Below are 15998 nucleotides of genomic sequence, written 5' to 3' on the forward strand. Positions count from 1 at the left end.
TTAATTTGTCCTTTCCTAATTCTTGAGCTTTCTGGTAGTTTGAAATTTGGTTTCCTTCTTGTCTTTGGTTTATGTGAGAAAGTGCTCTACCCATCTAAATCAAATTGCATTCCTTAGATATTATAGAAGTAGTGTCATCAAAGAATAGAAAGTCAAGAAAGGGAGGAGTGTTTCAGAAATTATGGTTTTGACCATTTGGCAATTTAGTGCACATCAACTATCATGGTCTAACTTCTAACTTAATGTTATTCTCATCTAACAGAGTGCAGTTCTTTTATAGGTACATGAGGCTGATGATGACCCATTTGTCCACCTAAAAGTTATATTTTTTTTTAAGATTAAGTGAAACTCAATAGCTGTTGTGAAGAGAAAAAAAATTTTTTTTTTTTTTAATTGGGTAAAAGCAGAAGTGACCTAAAGAGGGTATAAATAGCCCTAGGAATCCCAACATTTAAATTACGTAGTTGATTTCATTTATTCTGTTTCACAGTCTTGTCCTGTAATTCTCCAACTGATGCAGGCACTTGCATGTGAAGGGAGAACTTCTATCTGCCCACTTTGAAACCCACAGACCTTGAGGTGCTTGCTATTTTCTTTGCTCTTTAAATACTGACTAGGCATGTACACACTGACTCTGAAAGCAGGATTTTGACTCACAGAGAGTATAAATTTAATCTGGCCTCGGTGGAGATAATGAATGTTCAGTGAAAGTTACGCCCACCATCTGGGACTGAATCAAGCTGTAACACCACTGGCATTGGGACAGTTATGTAAGGAGTTTAAGTTTGTGTACATGGTGATGGATGTGTAGGCGGCGTTATCCATGGTCTTCAGAGGCCCAGTTGTACTTCCATTGAATTTAGATGAGGCTTTTTCCCCGCTGTGGTAAGAGGGAAGATTTAGACCCTTTTTAGCAACAAACTTAAGTTCCCCACTTTAACTTTTGGGTGAAAACTGTTTTGTTTCTTTAATTTTTGTTTGTTTGGGCTTTCATGGGGTTTGTTTGGTTGGGTTTCTTTTTCAGTAAGTGTATGTAATACAATGTGTACTCAGTCCAGTTTCTTGATTCTATAATGAAACCTCTCATTATCATTATGACCGTATTTAAATATAAAAAAAAAAATCTACAGATATGTCTTAGGAGCTTTCAGGTACAAGTGAACAGTCAAGAATATGAAACAAAGGTAGCTAATAATGAAAATGGCTTATTTTGGGTGTAACAGTTTAAAAACTTGGAAGAAGGAAAACCCAGACACCCTCTTCATGAAACTCTTGCTAGAACACTTTCCAGTCTCACTTTAAGCTCTCACATTGCCCACATTTTGTGAGTGCCTCAGTGAATTTTCAGGAGTGAATAGTCGGTATTTACTGCACAGCTTCCAAAGCGTGCTTTGGTATATATTTTTTTTTGTTCAAATGCCCATTTATAAACATCACTGACCATCTTTCCTTATGAAATGTTTATTAATATTGCCTTTGAAATTATTGGCAAATTTGTTTTTTCATGATAATCAGTCACTTCCAATGTACAAGCTAAAGCATCTAACATAATTCACTTTAGTGGAGGCAATTATGTTGATTGCAAAATCCATCAGAATACACTGGCTCTAAAAATAAGAGTGTATGTAGCAGTCCATATTTAGCAAATAGAGGTTATTAATCAGCCCCTGTTCCTTGCATATCATTCAACCATATGTTTAGCATTTTTCAGCACCCTTGTCAAGGGGTGGCAAGAGCAGGCAGCTCTGCAAGGGAAGGTGAGCAAGAATGAAGGCTGCCAGCAGTGCAGGCAGGAGCGGTGTCCTCACCAACAAAGTCTGAATTGTCCAGGAAGGTCCAAAGTCAAGCCAGGAAGCCAGGGCAGCATTGATAAATTACAGGGCTGGTTAGACCGGTATCTACAACGTAACTCTAGCTGGGACCAGGGAAGATAGCTGGGCTTAAGCACAGCTCCTGGGCACAGGAGGCCTCAGTGGAGACCCCTGGTTGGGATGCTCAGGGCAGTTAGAGGTCCTTGATGTACTGAGGGCTCATTACTCTTCTTTGAGAGGGAAACCGACTGACATCCTCCCCAGATGCGCAAGGTCAGGCTACTGAACACACGCAGTTATTTCACATATGTTTTGGTGTGGAAATGGGATAGTACTTGCAAAAGGTGGAAGTATCTGTATTTCAGATCTTATTGCTTTAAAAGCTGCAAGAATAAAACTTCATTTCTTTGTGCCTTCAAATGTTCTGGCTGAAAATGAGAATGATTTTCACATTCTTGCTTTCCCACATGCTGATGAATTTTGTTACAAGCAAGCCAAAGAATATGATAACAGGAGTGTGAACTGGTGAACTCCAATTCCTGAGCTGCTGCCAGCAGCTCTTAAATAGATCTTCAACCATGAGCTTCTATAATAAGGGTGTAATAGTTAGCACATAGCATTGGGAGTAGATTGAGTCAAAGAGTAGGAATGACCTTCAGGGCTATTTTCTTCTACACTAGTTGGTATGTTGTGTTTCCCGGATAGCTAAAACTTGCATGGGTAGATTCTGCCTTACCCACACTGGCACATGGAAACATTTCTGACATGAAGAAACTATGATACAGTTATTATAACCTTTAGTCTCCTGAAGGGGAGAGGATCTGGATATTTCAGGGAAAAAGTGGTCTGAGGGACAAACGTGACTTTTTGAGTCTTGGCTAAAATATGCTCATTATGAATAACAAACATTTGTGCACGGACTATTTCCGATGGAGTTGGAGCAAAAAGGGTCATTAAAAGAACCCTGCAGGGAAAATACTGCAGTAGAGTCGCACAATGAAGATAAAAGTTTTCTTAGACACAGTATTAGATTAATAGTGTTGCAAGCTAATTCCTCTCTCCTGCTCCTGGTGATCCAGTGGGTTTTTTTGCCAGTGTTGAGAACTCTGTGATCTGAAGATGCTTTTTTTGTTAAAACCTATTCTGACAGGTTGTTGTTTTTTTTTTTAGAAAAAAAAAACAAAACACACAAGCCCCCCAAAACCCACCAAAACCCTACAGCAACAATTTTTGTTGGCGGTAGCAGGAGATGCTAATCCCACAGTAAACTCAAGGAACTGCTAAACTAACAGTGCCTATACAGGGACCATGAGAATGTGATTGACAAGGGTTTAATTAAGTTCAGAGAACAGGGAGTTTATTTTGTTTGTTTTCAGATGGTATCAGACTGGTTATACTAGACAAAATTTGACCCCTACAATTCCCAGAACTGTCCACATATTTCTGTTAAATATGTATTCTAGTGCTAGTATTTTCAACTGGTTTAGGGACTTTTTTCACTTGTTCAATGAAATAACCTGTTTTCAAGGAAAAGAGAGGAAAAATCTTCACTGTGAAAGGAGTTAAATGACCAAGGCTATCCCTCTCTTCAGTATTCTCTGAACACTGTATTGATTGTGGATGCAGCCTAGGTACAAAGGGTCCAGAATTCATCCCATCATCTTTTGGTGACATTTCAGCATGCATGCCAATGCATTAGTATAAATGTATACTAATATTACAATGCATGGACATTGAGGCTATAGAAACTGCTTGTCTGTTATACTTGGTATGTGAATGGATTTGTAGCTGTATTTGTAGATTTTTTAGACACAGAAATTCCTTTGGAACCAGAGGGGATATGAGAATGCCAGGAATAGAGAAAAATCATGGCTTCTTATGGGAGTGAAAAGTGAAGAAGTATGAAAGAAAAAAGACCAGCTAACACACACAAAATGAGAGAGAAAAAAAAGACATAAACATAAAATTTCATTTTACAAGGACACCTGTAACTGCAGCTGGAGTTATTAGAAATGCTTGTCGTCAGTTCCACTGAAATAACAGCCACTGGAGGGGGGTTGCATGTATTTGCAGGTGACTTGTTTCCATGGAGTTGTAAAATATAATTGTTTTGACTACTTTAAAAGTCAAAGCTATGTATATGTAAGATGAGCACCTCCTTCTTCCTAGTGATTGAAAGAGTTAGGTTCCTATGTGAAGTTTTTTCTCTTTGCTCCTGTATTGACAAGCTGGCAGTCAGGAAACAGGAACGTTCCTAACCACAACCAATAAATATGGGCTCTTTTTGCTGACAGTAGACATCATGGATAAGTTAAAGTTTGCTTACCTGCACTGATCAAAAGATTCCTCCATCTGACACATCAGAAGGTGCTCTGAAGTAATGAAGTGGGTAAATATGACATCATAAAGAACTGCACCAAACTCATTGTCTTACTGGTGGGGGAAGCTGTATGAATAGAGTTGATGTGAAGTATTTGTTGCTAAAGTCTGCTGGAAATGTACCTCATTCAAGGGTAATGGAGTGCATAAAGATTTTAGGATCAAGCAACATAATGTAAACCACTGTGCTGTCTATGTAGTCTCAGATTTCATTTTCATTCCTGAATCTTTTCAGTATTTAGCTGTCAGTATTCTATTTTATTAGTTAAAATTTTGTTCTCTCTGGGTGAGGTGAAGGCAAAACAGCTCTCCTGAAGGATTTTGGATCCAGAAAATAATATTTTTTCTCATTATATTTCATACATGATACACATTTTCATTTCTTATTCTCACATTATTTTCTATTTTAAATATTTGTTGTCACAGACTAATCTACATGAGAATTGAGTTTTATCTGGAATGAACTTTTAGCTAAAATCTTAGGTTGAAATTTTGTGATTTCCAAATATAAAGTAACAATAAGTAAAACCAGGTATGAACATTCTTAAAAAATATTTGACTGATATAGCAGCAGCTCTTTATCAATCTCTTACGCATTGTGAGTTATAAATACAGAGTTTAAAAAATGTTTTTACCGTTTCTTTTAATGTGCCAGTTCCCTAGCCATTAAACAACTTCATCCCAAGTATCTCATAGTTTGTATACGATGTCTGTTGCATAAAGCAGATTCATTATTTATTCATTATTTAATGAATCTCTGTATCTGACCCATCAGGTTAGTTGCAATACTTTTTAGAATAGAGGGAGAAATCAAAACAAAAATTGTTAGCAGTAAACTAGAGATGGAGCCTCTAGGTTTCTGGTCTGCTGTGTTTATGAGATAGTAGCAAATTCTGTGTTCTTTCATTCCGTTCCAGCTGTTTACCTCTGCAAGCGGACAATGCAAAACAAAGCAAGGCTGGAGCTAGCAGACTATGAAGCTGTAAGTACCTGATGAAAAGTGAATTTCTTTGCTGAGACTAATAAGCATGTGAAATAATGTTAAGAACTATAGACATTATGTGTGAAGTTTATTTGGGGTTTTGACACTTTTGCCAGCCTGTGGGTGATAGATGCTGTTTGAGGGACTCTAGTGAGGGCTGAGTGGGCAAAAGTTGAGATTTTGGTTCATCTTTAATGTTACTCTGTTCAGATCACCATGACAAAATCAGAAATAACTGTTCATGAACCCAGATATGCCACATGTGTTTGAAAGTAGTTGTACTCTGACTGTGTAAGGTCTGAATGAAGGATCCCTGGCAGCATTTTCAAAAGCACTTAGTGGTTGTAGAAGTATGAGTCTCATTCTTTAAAGTGATGCTGGGGCTTAAACCCTTGTCCCATCGGTTAAATGAGAGGCAACGAGGGTGAGATTAGAGGCAATTCCCATTCCCTGAACTTTTGCTGTGCCCCAGGCAGGTGAGATAATTTGGGCCAGGAAGAACCTGAAAATGTGAGAGTTTGATTAGCTGATGGGGATGGCACTTGCTAAGGAGAGAGATGTCTTGAGTTTCATCTCTAACCCCCCAAAAGTTCCTGAATTTTTTATGAAAATGTCAACATAAGATTCACGAACAGCCCAGGCTCTGTGGTGAATGCTGTCCAGCTGTGCTGCTGTGACATGATAACACCATAGTCAGCCAGGCCTCTCAACATGCTAAATACTCCAGCCGCAGCACCCTGCTGGCACACTTTATTGCTTCTTCTTGGCACAAGCTTGCTTTTCAGTGTACTGCACTGTGGGGTATCCACAATTGTATACTTACGTGTCTTGGAAAATTCACCACCAGTATGCAATCCATGAGAGCCTTTACTGCTATTGACAAGATCTCTAGAAAATGTCTCCACTCTCTGTGGTCTTTATTTTCAGTAAATATGCCATAGAGGTACATTTGCAATGTATACAAATACAGTTGAAGCAACACTTTTTGTTAGGATATTTACGGATAATTTTTCACTTAGTCTCAGTAAAAGCAGTGCAGAAAGGGAACTGGGGGTCTTTTTGGGGGAAGATAACCTCAGCCTTCTCCATGCTAACAGACTGCGTACTGCTACCATTTAAGCTGTGGGGAGATTGAAGAAGCTTTGTTACAGACAGTGAGGCTGTTCCAGCATCACTGAAGGAAAGAATTTTGCTAAGATTTTACAAATCTTCCTCCTGTTATTAACAGTAGGCTGCAGGTTACATTCATTTCTTGTGCAGTAGTGGAAAACTATAGTCTGCGTGTTTTTAAAAATGGGGATAGCTGTGGAGGTCATGGAAGGTTCCTGTACTACCAAAATATTGATAGCTTCTTATGTTTGTATTTGAAGTAAATTGATAGGCAGCCAATGTTGTTCAGTAGAACCGTTTGTATAGGTAACTGACGGGAATTGCCCTGTGGATTTTGTCCTGGGTTTTCTCCTGCTGTTATTAGATACTTTCAAAACAAGAATGTTTCTTTGTATTGTTACAAAATTACTCAACCACCACCCAGTAAATAAAAATGCGTCAGAAATTCACTGTTATGCTGATGGTTGCATCCAACCTTATCGCCAGTTTCAAAACTAAAATAGTCGGGGCATGCAAAAGTAGATAGATCTAGTATTCCATCCTATTTGGTGTCAAGCAAGCACTTTGTATTTGATAAGTAAGGTCCATTTGCATTTGAGGAGAAATCGTGACTTAAATTGCACCTTAGAGGGAAGAGGGAAGGATAACCTAAAAGCTCTAAAATAGTAAATAACTTTCAACCTAACCAACTAAAACTGTGATGTATTTTTCAGGAGAGTTTGGCCAGGCTACAGCGAGCATTTGCTCGGAAATGGGAGTTTATTTTTATGCAAGCTGAAGCACAAGCAAAGTAAGTTCCTTTGAAGTGAAGATGAAGAATTTTGGGTTTGCATGCCTTTTGAGGGGGAAAGGGAGGGAAAAGCAGTTGGACACTTCTTACTTTCAAAATTACTGTCATTAGCACTGTTTCTTTTAAATATTCCTGTAACATTGACAGAGTTGACAAGAAGAGAGACAAGATAGAGAGGAAGATCCTTGACAGCCAGGAGCGAGCATTCTGGGATGTGCACCGTCCGGTGGTGAGTGAGGGTGGGGCTGCTCTGCCTGTGAGCAGGGCCACTGATAAATGTGAGCCTCTGTGGAGCATTGGGGTAGCCTGGAAACAAGTTTTTCGTGTAGGGCTGAGGGTTGGGGCTTGCCTCCCTTTTTGCAGCATCTGGCGTTTTTACCATTCTGCTACTGAAGACTGCAACTGTGTGTACTCTCCGTTTGGAGTTTGCAGTGAATAGATTTGTTGTGTCTGATTTCTTGAATCAGAAGGTATCTGTCTTTGACTATTACCATCTCAAAGGTTTCCCAAGGTGTGAGTCAGCATAGCTAAAACACTTTAAAAAACATCTGCCTTTTTTTAACCTGCTTTTTTTGCTTGCCAAGCCTTTCAACTTCACTCTGGTCGTATTTTCAATTGATTTTTGAGGTACATAAAAGTTAGATGATGTTGGATTTGAGCTACGGGAGTCATGCACTGTCTAAACAAGATTTGCCCGAGTTCCTTGTCAAAGTCCCTCTGAAACAAAATATTAAAAAAAGAAAGGGTTTTACATAATCAACTGCCTTTGGGAGCTAAAACTCTGAAGAAGAACGTCAAATGTCACAAGACTTCCACAAGAACTCGGTAATCACACTTTTCTGCTTTACTACAGAATTACTTCTGTTTCTCTTAACTAGAATTGAGTTTTCATTTTCTGTGCAGAGAGTTTAGTATTGTTAACAGTGAAACCATTTATGGATTATATTTTCCATGGTGACATTGGGAAAAGACACTTAACGAAAACTAACTGTTCTGGGAAAGTGATGATACCTGTAGAAAAGATGCATACACTGAAAAATTTCAAACAAAAATAAGCTTGGACATGAACAGCTTGTATTTGTGACAGTGGAATTTAAAGAGCAGCAGAAGAAACGAATCTTTAGGCAGGATTTAGAATGTCAGGTAGATAAAGTCATTTGAAGTGAAAGATTAAAACCTCAGGCATTAGATGCAAGAAGGCTGGGACATTGTTGTCTAGTCAGTGGCATAAAATAGGGAAGGAGGACAGAAAACAATTTGCCATCTGATGTTGATGGAAGCTACATATAGAATAAAACCATAAAGTTTCTATGGACCTGGGAACTTTAAAGGTGCAGACAGCTTTTATATTCCCTGCAGAAATGAATCTGAAGGTTTTGAATCTGAGAATGAGATGCTATTTCCAGGTTTGGAACAGAAGATGAATTACTGAAGTTTCAAATTAAGATATTGGCAGACAATAATGAGAGAATTAAAGGGGAACAGGACAAAAGAAAATCAAATCTGATTAAGAGCTTTCATTGAACTGTGGATATATCTTCCTGAGCACGTGTTTTAATCTGGCTGTAGGCATAGCTAGGAAATATCAGAGGCAAAAGACTGGCTTAGAGTCAGCAATGTAGGCTCTTGACTTTAGGAGATATAAATAGAAGAATGTAGAGGTTCATACTTTGCCTAAGCAGCTCCTCTCACTAGTTAGTGAAATACTTGTTTTGACAACATTGTTAAGAATTTACTGTCACAGTAAAAGCTAGAACCTTCTTTAAAAAAAATAAAAGGAACAAACTGAAAAGAGGAAGGTGATGCTAGAGGTAATTACAATTTCTAATGGTTTTTCAAGCCCCCCAAAACTCATAGAAATGTTGCTTTTGAGAGGAAGTTAAGAGAACAGTTTTGATAACTCACTGATCAGTTTCCATTCCAATATTTTTAATTGCAGGTTCACTATATATTTAGTTCTTCTTCCTTTGGTGTCTTTTTTAGTGTAATGTGAAGTGTAATCTTAGTTCTGTAATTTTCAGTTTCTGCTTTATGTAGAAAGATCTTAGCTTGCAGCTAGAAAGAGCATGACTCAGCTTCAACTGTAGGTACTGCAGCCTGCAGAGACATTCCTGAACAACTTTTAATCTTACTAGTTCAGACTAGTCATAGTAAAACCATGGAAATGTGTGTCAGGGAGTGCTGTACAAATTCCTGAGATCCTGAGCAGCAGACCTGTGATAAAGTCCATGTCATTATTTCTAAGGTATAGCCAGTACCTAACACAACCCTGAGATTATCCACATACATTCACATACATTCACATACGTTCGTGCATTTCCCTTTTTGATGGCAGAATAAACATGGCTTATAAGCCTTCCTTTTCCTTCCACCTGCCTAGGAAGTGTATAACTTTCACAATTTTGAAACTTTGTATCAATAACTGAGTATGGAAATGGATGAAAATTGGTTGGGAGGATAAGGGCATTAGTCAAAAAGCAGTAACAAATTGGGCTAATGTGGGGAAGTCAGTTCCTTCCAGGCAAAAGACATTAAGAAGCTGCTCTTGTTTGAAAAGAAATGTCATGTTCCTGATTGAAGTCTTCATAAAAGAACTCATAGCTTTCCTGAATTATTATGTCTGTTTAAACCCCCTTAAAATCTTACGCTTGTTAAAAAGAGACAAACAGGTACTAAACCAGTAAATCCCCTGAAGCATTCTGAAATCCATATTAAATACAGTAGGAGCAGAGTAGCTATGGCTTGCTGTAAAATTAACTCTTAGATAATTAGCAAGGACAGCTGATGTCTTGCAGTTGCAAACAATTCACTTCCTGGGCTACACATTAATGTAATTTGAATGAAATGCATAATAAAGGCCTGTTTGGTACTTGTTGACATTCAGATTAATTCAGAAGATAATGAGGGAAATATCCTTTTCTCCTGGAAGACAGCTGTATACTTCCTAACTATAAGAAGTTGAAAAAACCTTCTTTTTAATCCAGGGCCGCTGACCTTTGTCATCAGTCAGAATGTATTGCAGTTATATTTAGCAGGCTTGTGTGCAGTTGTTTTTAAAAGGAAGATAGGAAATTTCTAAGCTTCCTAAGCTGTGCTAGGAAGCTACACTGGTGTGTCCCTCTCCAAAGCTGGAGTTGGCTATGGTTTAGTTATATTGAGATTTAATACAGTATGCACCAGGGGAGGTTTAGATTGGATATTGGGACACATTTCTTCACTGAGAGGGTTCTCAGACATTGTAACAGACTTCCCAGGGAAGTGCTGGAATCATCGTCCCTGGAAGTGTTCGAAAACCATGTTGATGAGGCCCTCAGTGACATGATTTAATGGTGGTCTTGGCAGTCCTGAGGTAGCGGTTGGACTTGCTGATCTTAAAGGTCTTTTCCAGCATATCTTATTCTATATAGAATTATAAAATCAGCTATGATTCTATAATGTGCGATCGAGTTCTTTCATTCTACTATTTGTAGCTTTTTTAAACCTGATCTGCGGGACTGAAAAACAAACCCAGTATTTGTGTGATTTAATACAGTAAGACAAAGTATCCAGGGTGTATATGTTTGGTTAGGACAGCAAAAACGTTAAGGGCAAGTGTGGTTTTCAGATAATTCACTGATGATGTAAAATTCAGAAATACTTGTGATTTCTGCATTTGGGAGTTTCATGCCATTGTTTCCTAGTAGCAAACTATGAAAACAGTAACCTTTACATTTTAAAGCTTGTCACACATCCCACACCTTTTGCTTCTCTCTCCATTTAGTGTTTGGGTTTTTTTTTTCAATGAGATTCTATCTCAGTTAATCTCACTTTCTCTGTTTGTATTTTTAAGTTGTATTTTATGTGGTCTGAATATGACCGTCAGTATCTGAGCCAGTAAGTAATATTACCAGGTGTCAGGGTCATGCAGCAGATACCTGTGGTTATTTGTTCTTGGTTTTCCTTTTTTTTTTCTTTTTTTTGTTGCTTTTGTTTTTAATGGCTTTTCCATCCTCTCCTTCGAGATCAGCCTCAAAGACTCGGCAAGAGACTGAATTTAACTTGGCTAAGGTGGTGCAATCCTCCGTTTCACTCTTTGTCTGCTACAAATCCTGGACTTTTCTGGGCCAGTCACTTCTTTAGCCAGAGACCACTTCTGTCTGCTTTATCATACTGTTTTCACTCCCTCTTGGGAGTGAATGTGAACCATGCCATCCAGCTTCTCTAGTGATTTATCCACATACAATTTGCATGCCTTCTTTTGCACCTGTATATCCTTTACAAGGCAGTTACCTATCCAGCAGGCAGGGAGTGCAGCCTGGCAGCAATTGTCAGCCTCAGATAACTGCACTTCTGTTAATGAACAAAACCTTGTCCAGAGTTTTATTTTCAGAAAATGGTAATAATATTTATGATCCATAATCCAATCTGTTTCAGGCAGATATTTATAAACCTTGTAGCTAGCCTGCCAGATATGACTTTTATGGAAGAATTTGTACTCACATTACTTATCATTGTTACTTAGTCTGACGCTTGAGTAAGGGTGGGGCAGATGTGGAAAAGGAATCCAGCTTTCTTGCAGCAGTGCGACAAACTGAGAGTGCTCAAGTTAAAACTAAGGATTCTGAGGAGGTCAGAAATTGTGAAATAGCTGACTGATGAGATGGTTGAAGGACACAAGAAAATGAGATGACTTTATAGTTTCTAGTATGACCGAGTTCTGGTAACAAATAGGAAAATTAGCTGAAGTAGTAAGGATAAAGAATTTTTTGAATAAGCGCAATGTTTTTATATTGATTTTTCTTTCTGTGTGAATTAAATTTGCTGCTTTAATCCAAAGCAATCTGTCAAGGATCTTCTATAAGTCAAAAGGCAGATAATCAAATTTCTAAATGTCACCTATATTTGCCGTCTACATTTCCAGAGAAGTGTGGTCAGACTTTCCTGTTGTCACTTCTTTCAAGCCTATCACCTAAATTTGTCTGTATGGAATCCATAAAACAGCAGCTGCTTGCATTTTGGGGTGAAAAAAAATGAGAAAGCAATAATAACTCTGAGTATTTAGCATAGGGGCAACAAAGCAGATTAATTTAACAGGTTTCCTTATGCAACAGTGTTGCGAATACTAGAATCTTCACATACCCCAAAATCATATTAATACAGCCTTAATTAAAATTAATACTACTGAAGCATCACTTGAATAAATACAATGGATCTAATTTCTGTACAATAATTTCTGGTTCTGGAAACCAGTAACTACAAAGCTAAAATAGTCTATTGTAAATGAAGAGTAATCAGAAATTAAATTAACTTTCAAAAAGAATTAAGCATATAACTTTCATGTAGTACTATATTCTTTAGTACAGCTTCTTCATATGACTTGTCTCAAAAATGAAATTTCAACATCCTTTTCACACGCATTTTGCACATTATGTGTTCCTCTGACACACAGACCACTAAAATATTTTTTTTTAAACAATATTATGAAATCCTGTTATCATAACCTGAAAGCCCAGCTTTGTGGTGGATCAGTCCCTAAACAAGCAAGTATGTGAGAATGTGAGAATCCCTGTCAAGATTCAAGATGCTGTATCTGCTATGGATTAATTTTATGGTTTAATTTACAAGTATTGTATTCCTTCAAAATTTCTCTATATCTCTTTTTTGCCTGTTCCAAGCAGGTCCTTGGTTTGAACAGCCACTGGAATTCCTTGTGTGCCTGATATAACTTAGGGAAAAGATTTGCACTGTAGTTTGAGATGACAAATAAGTATAACCAGGGAACTGGTCGAGTGTAGGTCTTCTTTTTTAAAAAAAAAAAAAATGCTGAAAATCTGTGAAATTCTAAGCAATCTTAAGTTTCATGCTAAATGAGACTTCCCATCTCTTAATTTGAAAACTATCTGAATTTTACCATGCTGCAAATGTAATTAAAGTTTGATCAAACTAGTTGATCGGCTGTCTCTTCTTGGTCTGATGGTCTTTCAACCTCATTTGTCTTGTCCAAACAAGAGAAAAAACTCAAACTTTTACCCATTAGTTGTACTCCTTACTATGTTTTGATTAAGTCCACTGCAGAACAACAATAGAACTACTACTATTTTGATAGTACTTGAGTGATCTTCAAATAAATCCTTGAATAGAGCATTTATTGATTTTACTAACTGGTCCAAATTGCAAGCTTTCACTCCTTCATGTGGGGCTGACTATACTGCGTTTAACTTGTGCTTAATTGCTTATGCCTTTCTCTGCAGTTCTCAAGAATTCATTATTTCTGCATCAGTATATTTCTAGTGGATTCCACAGTCAGGTTTATATATATTATATATTATATATTCATGTCTATATTAGTTTAATTTCTATAAAATAATATAAAGTTCTGGAATTTTATCTCTGTTCTTTAATGAGTCAAAATGAAATTAGCTAATGAGGACATGTATTGAGCATTTAAATTCATTTGGCTGTTTGCATAATTCTCTATTAAAACCTTTAACACAAGGGAACTAACAAGGAATCCTAACAACACAAGGGATCCTAACAAAGCTTTTATTCATTCTTATAAATTAAAAGAATCCTTTCCTTTGAAGAAAGCAATTCAATAAGATTATACATTGAAGATTCTGTAGCCTGAAATATAAGATCAGTAAAAGAACAAGAAAAAAAGAGAAAAGTTATATTTCCTTAATTAAAAGCCAATAGGTTATAGATTATTATCAGGTGATATAGACAGGTTTTAGCAGTTAAGCTGTGTACAGCTAATGTGTTTCCATTATACTAATGTATTGACTGTGGATCACTATACTCAAGGATATTTGCAGCATATTGTCAGATGTATCATGTTTTAAAAATCGATTCATATTGAGAAATATGAGCACATTTGAGGCTATTCTATGCAAGTCCAGTCCCAAGATGTATGTGCTTATTTCAGCGTCACAATGAATACATACGTTGTATTTATTTACCCTGTCTTGTGTTCCATAAAGATCGTATTTAGTAGCACAATGCATCTCTTTTTGTATCCATAATGAAAAGGCTGTACAAATTGGGGAAAATATCTGATGGTTTAGTAGAACAAGTGGGTTTTAATAATTTTTCCTTGATTATCTGACAAATTTATGAGGCATCAGGGAATGAAATTTAAAACATGCTGCTACGGAATTTATACTTGAGAACAATCTTGGGATTTGCTTCCTACTCATTAAATATGATTTAGAGCTGTTAATTGAAAGGTATCGCTGTACTTCCCAGATAAGGTAATTTCTAACAGAAGAGAAGCTAGAAAAATTGTGCTAATTTTAGGGAAGTTTTGTCTGGAGTTCTGGGGAGGTGAAAACTCGATAGAAGCTACATACAAAGTCATCATCAAACTTACATATTTATTACAATTTATATATGAATTTACCATGGCCATAATGGACTGTAATCCAAATATTTGTCTTTCTGTGTTTGCTTCTTGTTGGAATTGTAATGAAAGTGGGATCTGTGTAAAAGAAGTGCAACAGAAGAGCAGGTATTAAAAGTCCAGTCACAGTGCTTGTGTGTCAGTCCCACACCTGAATCAAAAAAAGCATGTTTCCAAAGACACAGTTGTGCTAAAAGTGATTGTGCAGAAACTGGAAATATGATACTATTAAAAAAAAAACAAAAAAAAACCAAAAAAAAAAACAACAAAACAAACAAACAAAAAAAAACAACAAAAAACCAAACAACCAGAAGGAAGTGGCTCCTCTACCCCCATCCCAGTAAGTACTGGTTTGGCCTTACTGCCTTGGGTAGTGTCACAAAGGCCAGTGAGATCCCCCCTCGCAGCAGTTTCAATACATATTTGCAGGTTCTGGTAGCTATGGCTACTGGGTTTAACTCAGTTAAGGTTGATTTAGTTATAAAGTGAGATACATTTTAAACAGCTCTCTAGTCCTATCAGATAACCGCCAGAAAAACGGGTTTGTGAAATTTGTAAAGGGTCAGAAATGTGCTGCCCTCCTGTGACTGGACTTTTAATAACAGCTGGTTTTTCAAATCTGGTGAAAGAGCTGACCACTTGTACTCAGCACATCAGAAATTTTTCTCTGAGAGTTTCTATTGCACCAGCAAGTCATTAATTGTGCAGCTCTTCCACTGCAAAGCCTCTTTACTCATTGACCCTGAAGTGTGCAAAATGAAGTAAAACCCCAAAATAGCCAAGTAATCTATAGCTAAACCTCAGACTTTTCTTATAAGCCTTAGCAGGTTCTGCACACTTCAGTGACCTCCATCTCTGGGGAATGAAAAATTGGTGCATTGCAAGAGGATATAGCTGGGTTTTTTCTTTGTGAGACCCTCAGTTTTAGCTGTTACTGACAATTCCCTCAGTATAGGATTTTAATGTCTCCTTTGATGCATGAGAAAAAAATGAAAAATGTTTCCACATAACCAGAGTCAAACTGGGTATTCCTCCAGCTAATAACTCCTTTGTTTTTTTTCCAGATGAGTACCACTGAATTTTTTTCTTTGCCTCATTTATTTTTTGTCAACTTTCATTTTATTATTGTTATGATTTTAAAATATGCACCATTCAGCTAGCTACACTGAAATATAAAACCTACAAATAAAAATGAACTCTGGTATTCTGCTTATCCTTCACTGCCTAATTAGCTTCATTTTCTTACTTTGGAAGTGAGTGTGTGAATATTGACTGCTGAGGGTTAGAAGACTCCTTTCCTAGAAAAATGACAGAAATAGCAACAATAACAGAAATAGCAGATTAGGTTGTTGCAGAAAGCAACGTTAACATTTGACACTCAGAAAATTTCAAACTTTCTATATTTGTGATAGCCTGATATTACAAATAATGTAAAAGACAGCTTTCAATTTCTGCCTTGTCTTTATGTTGGACAGGTTGGATGGGGCTTTGAGCAACCTGGTCTAGTGGGAGGTGTCCCTGTCCATGTTAGGGAGTCAGAACTAGATG

At 37.2% G+C, this 15998-nt stretch overlaps 1 protein-coding gene across 9 annotated transcripts in view; it reads left to right on the forward strand.

Moving 5' to 3' along the window:
• Positions 1–15998, forward strand: part of RGS7 (regulator of G protein signaling 7) — a 275987-nt gene that overhangs the window by 211434 nt on the left and 48555 nt on the right. For 8 of the 9 annotated variants that reach the window (XR_009968236.1, XR_009968237.1, XR_009968238.1 and 5 more), the window contains 3 exons: positions 5108–5172; positions 6996–7072; positions 7220–7301. Coding sequence is in view for 6 of the 9 variants with exons in the window: in XM_062637376.1 (XP_062493360.1) it covers positions 5108–5172; positions 6996–7072; positions 7220–7301 (224 nt within the window). In the remaining 3 variants the exon portion in view is untranslated. The remainder of the gene's footprint in view (positions 1–5107; positions 5173–6995; positions 7073–7219; positions 7302–15998) is intronic. The other variant, XM_062637372.1, reaches the window with a different exon arrangement.

The sequence above is a fragment of the Pezoporus occidentalis genome, unplaced genomic scaffold (assembly GCF_034315485.1).
Source record: "Pezoporus occidentalis ecotype Australia unplaced genomic scaffold, CSIRO_AGI_Poc_V1 ctg52, whole genome shotgun sequence".
Taxonomy (NCBI): Eukaryota; Metazoa; Chordata; class Aves; order Psittaciformes; family Psittacidae; genus Pezoporus; species Pezoporus occidentalis.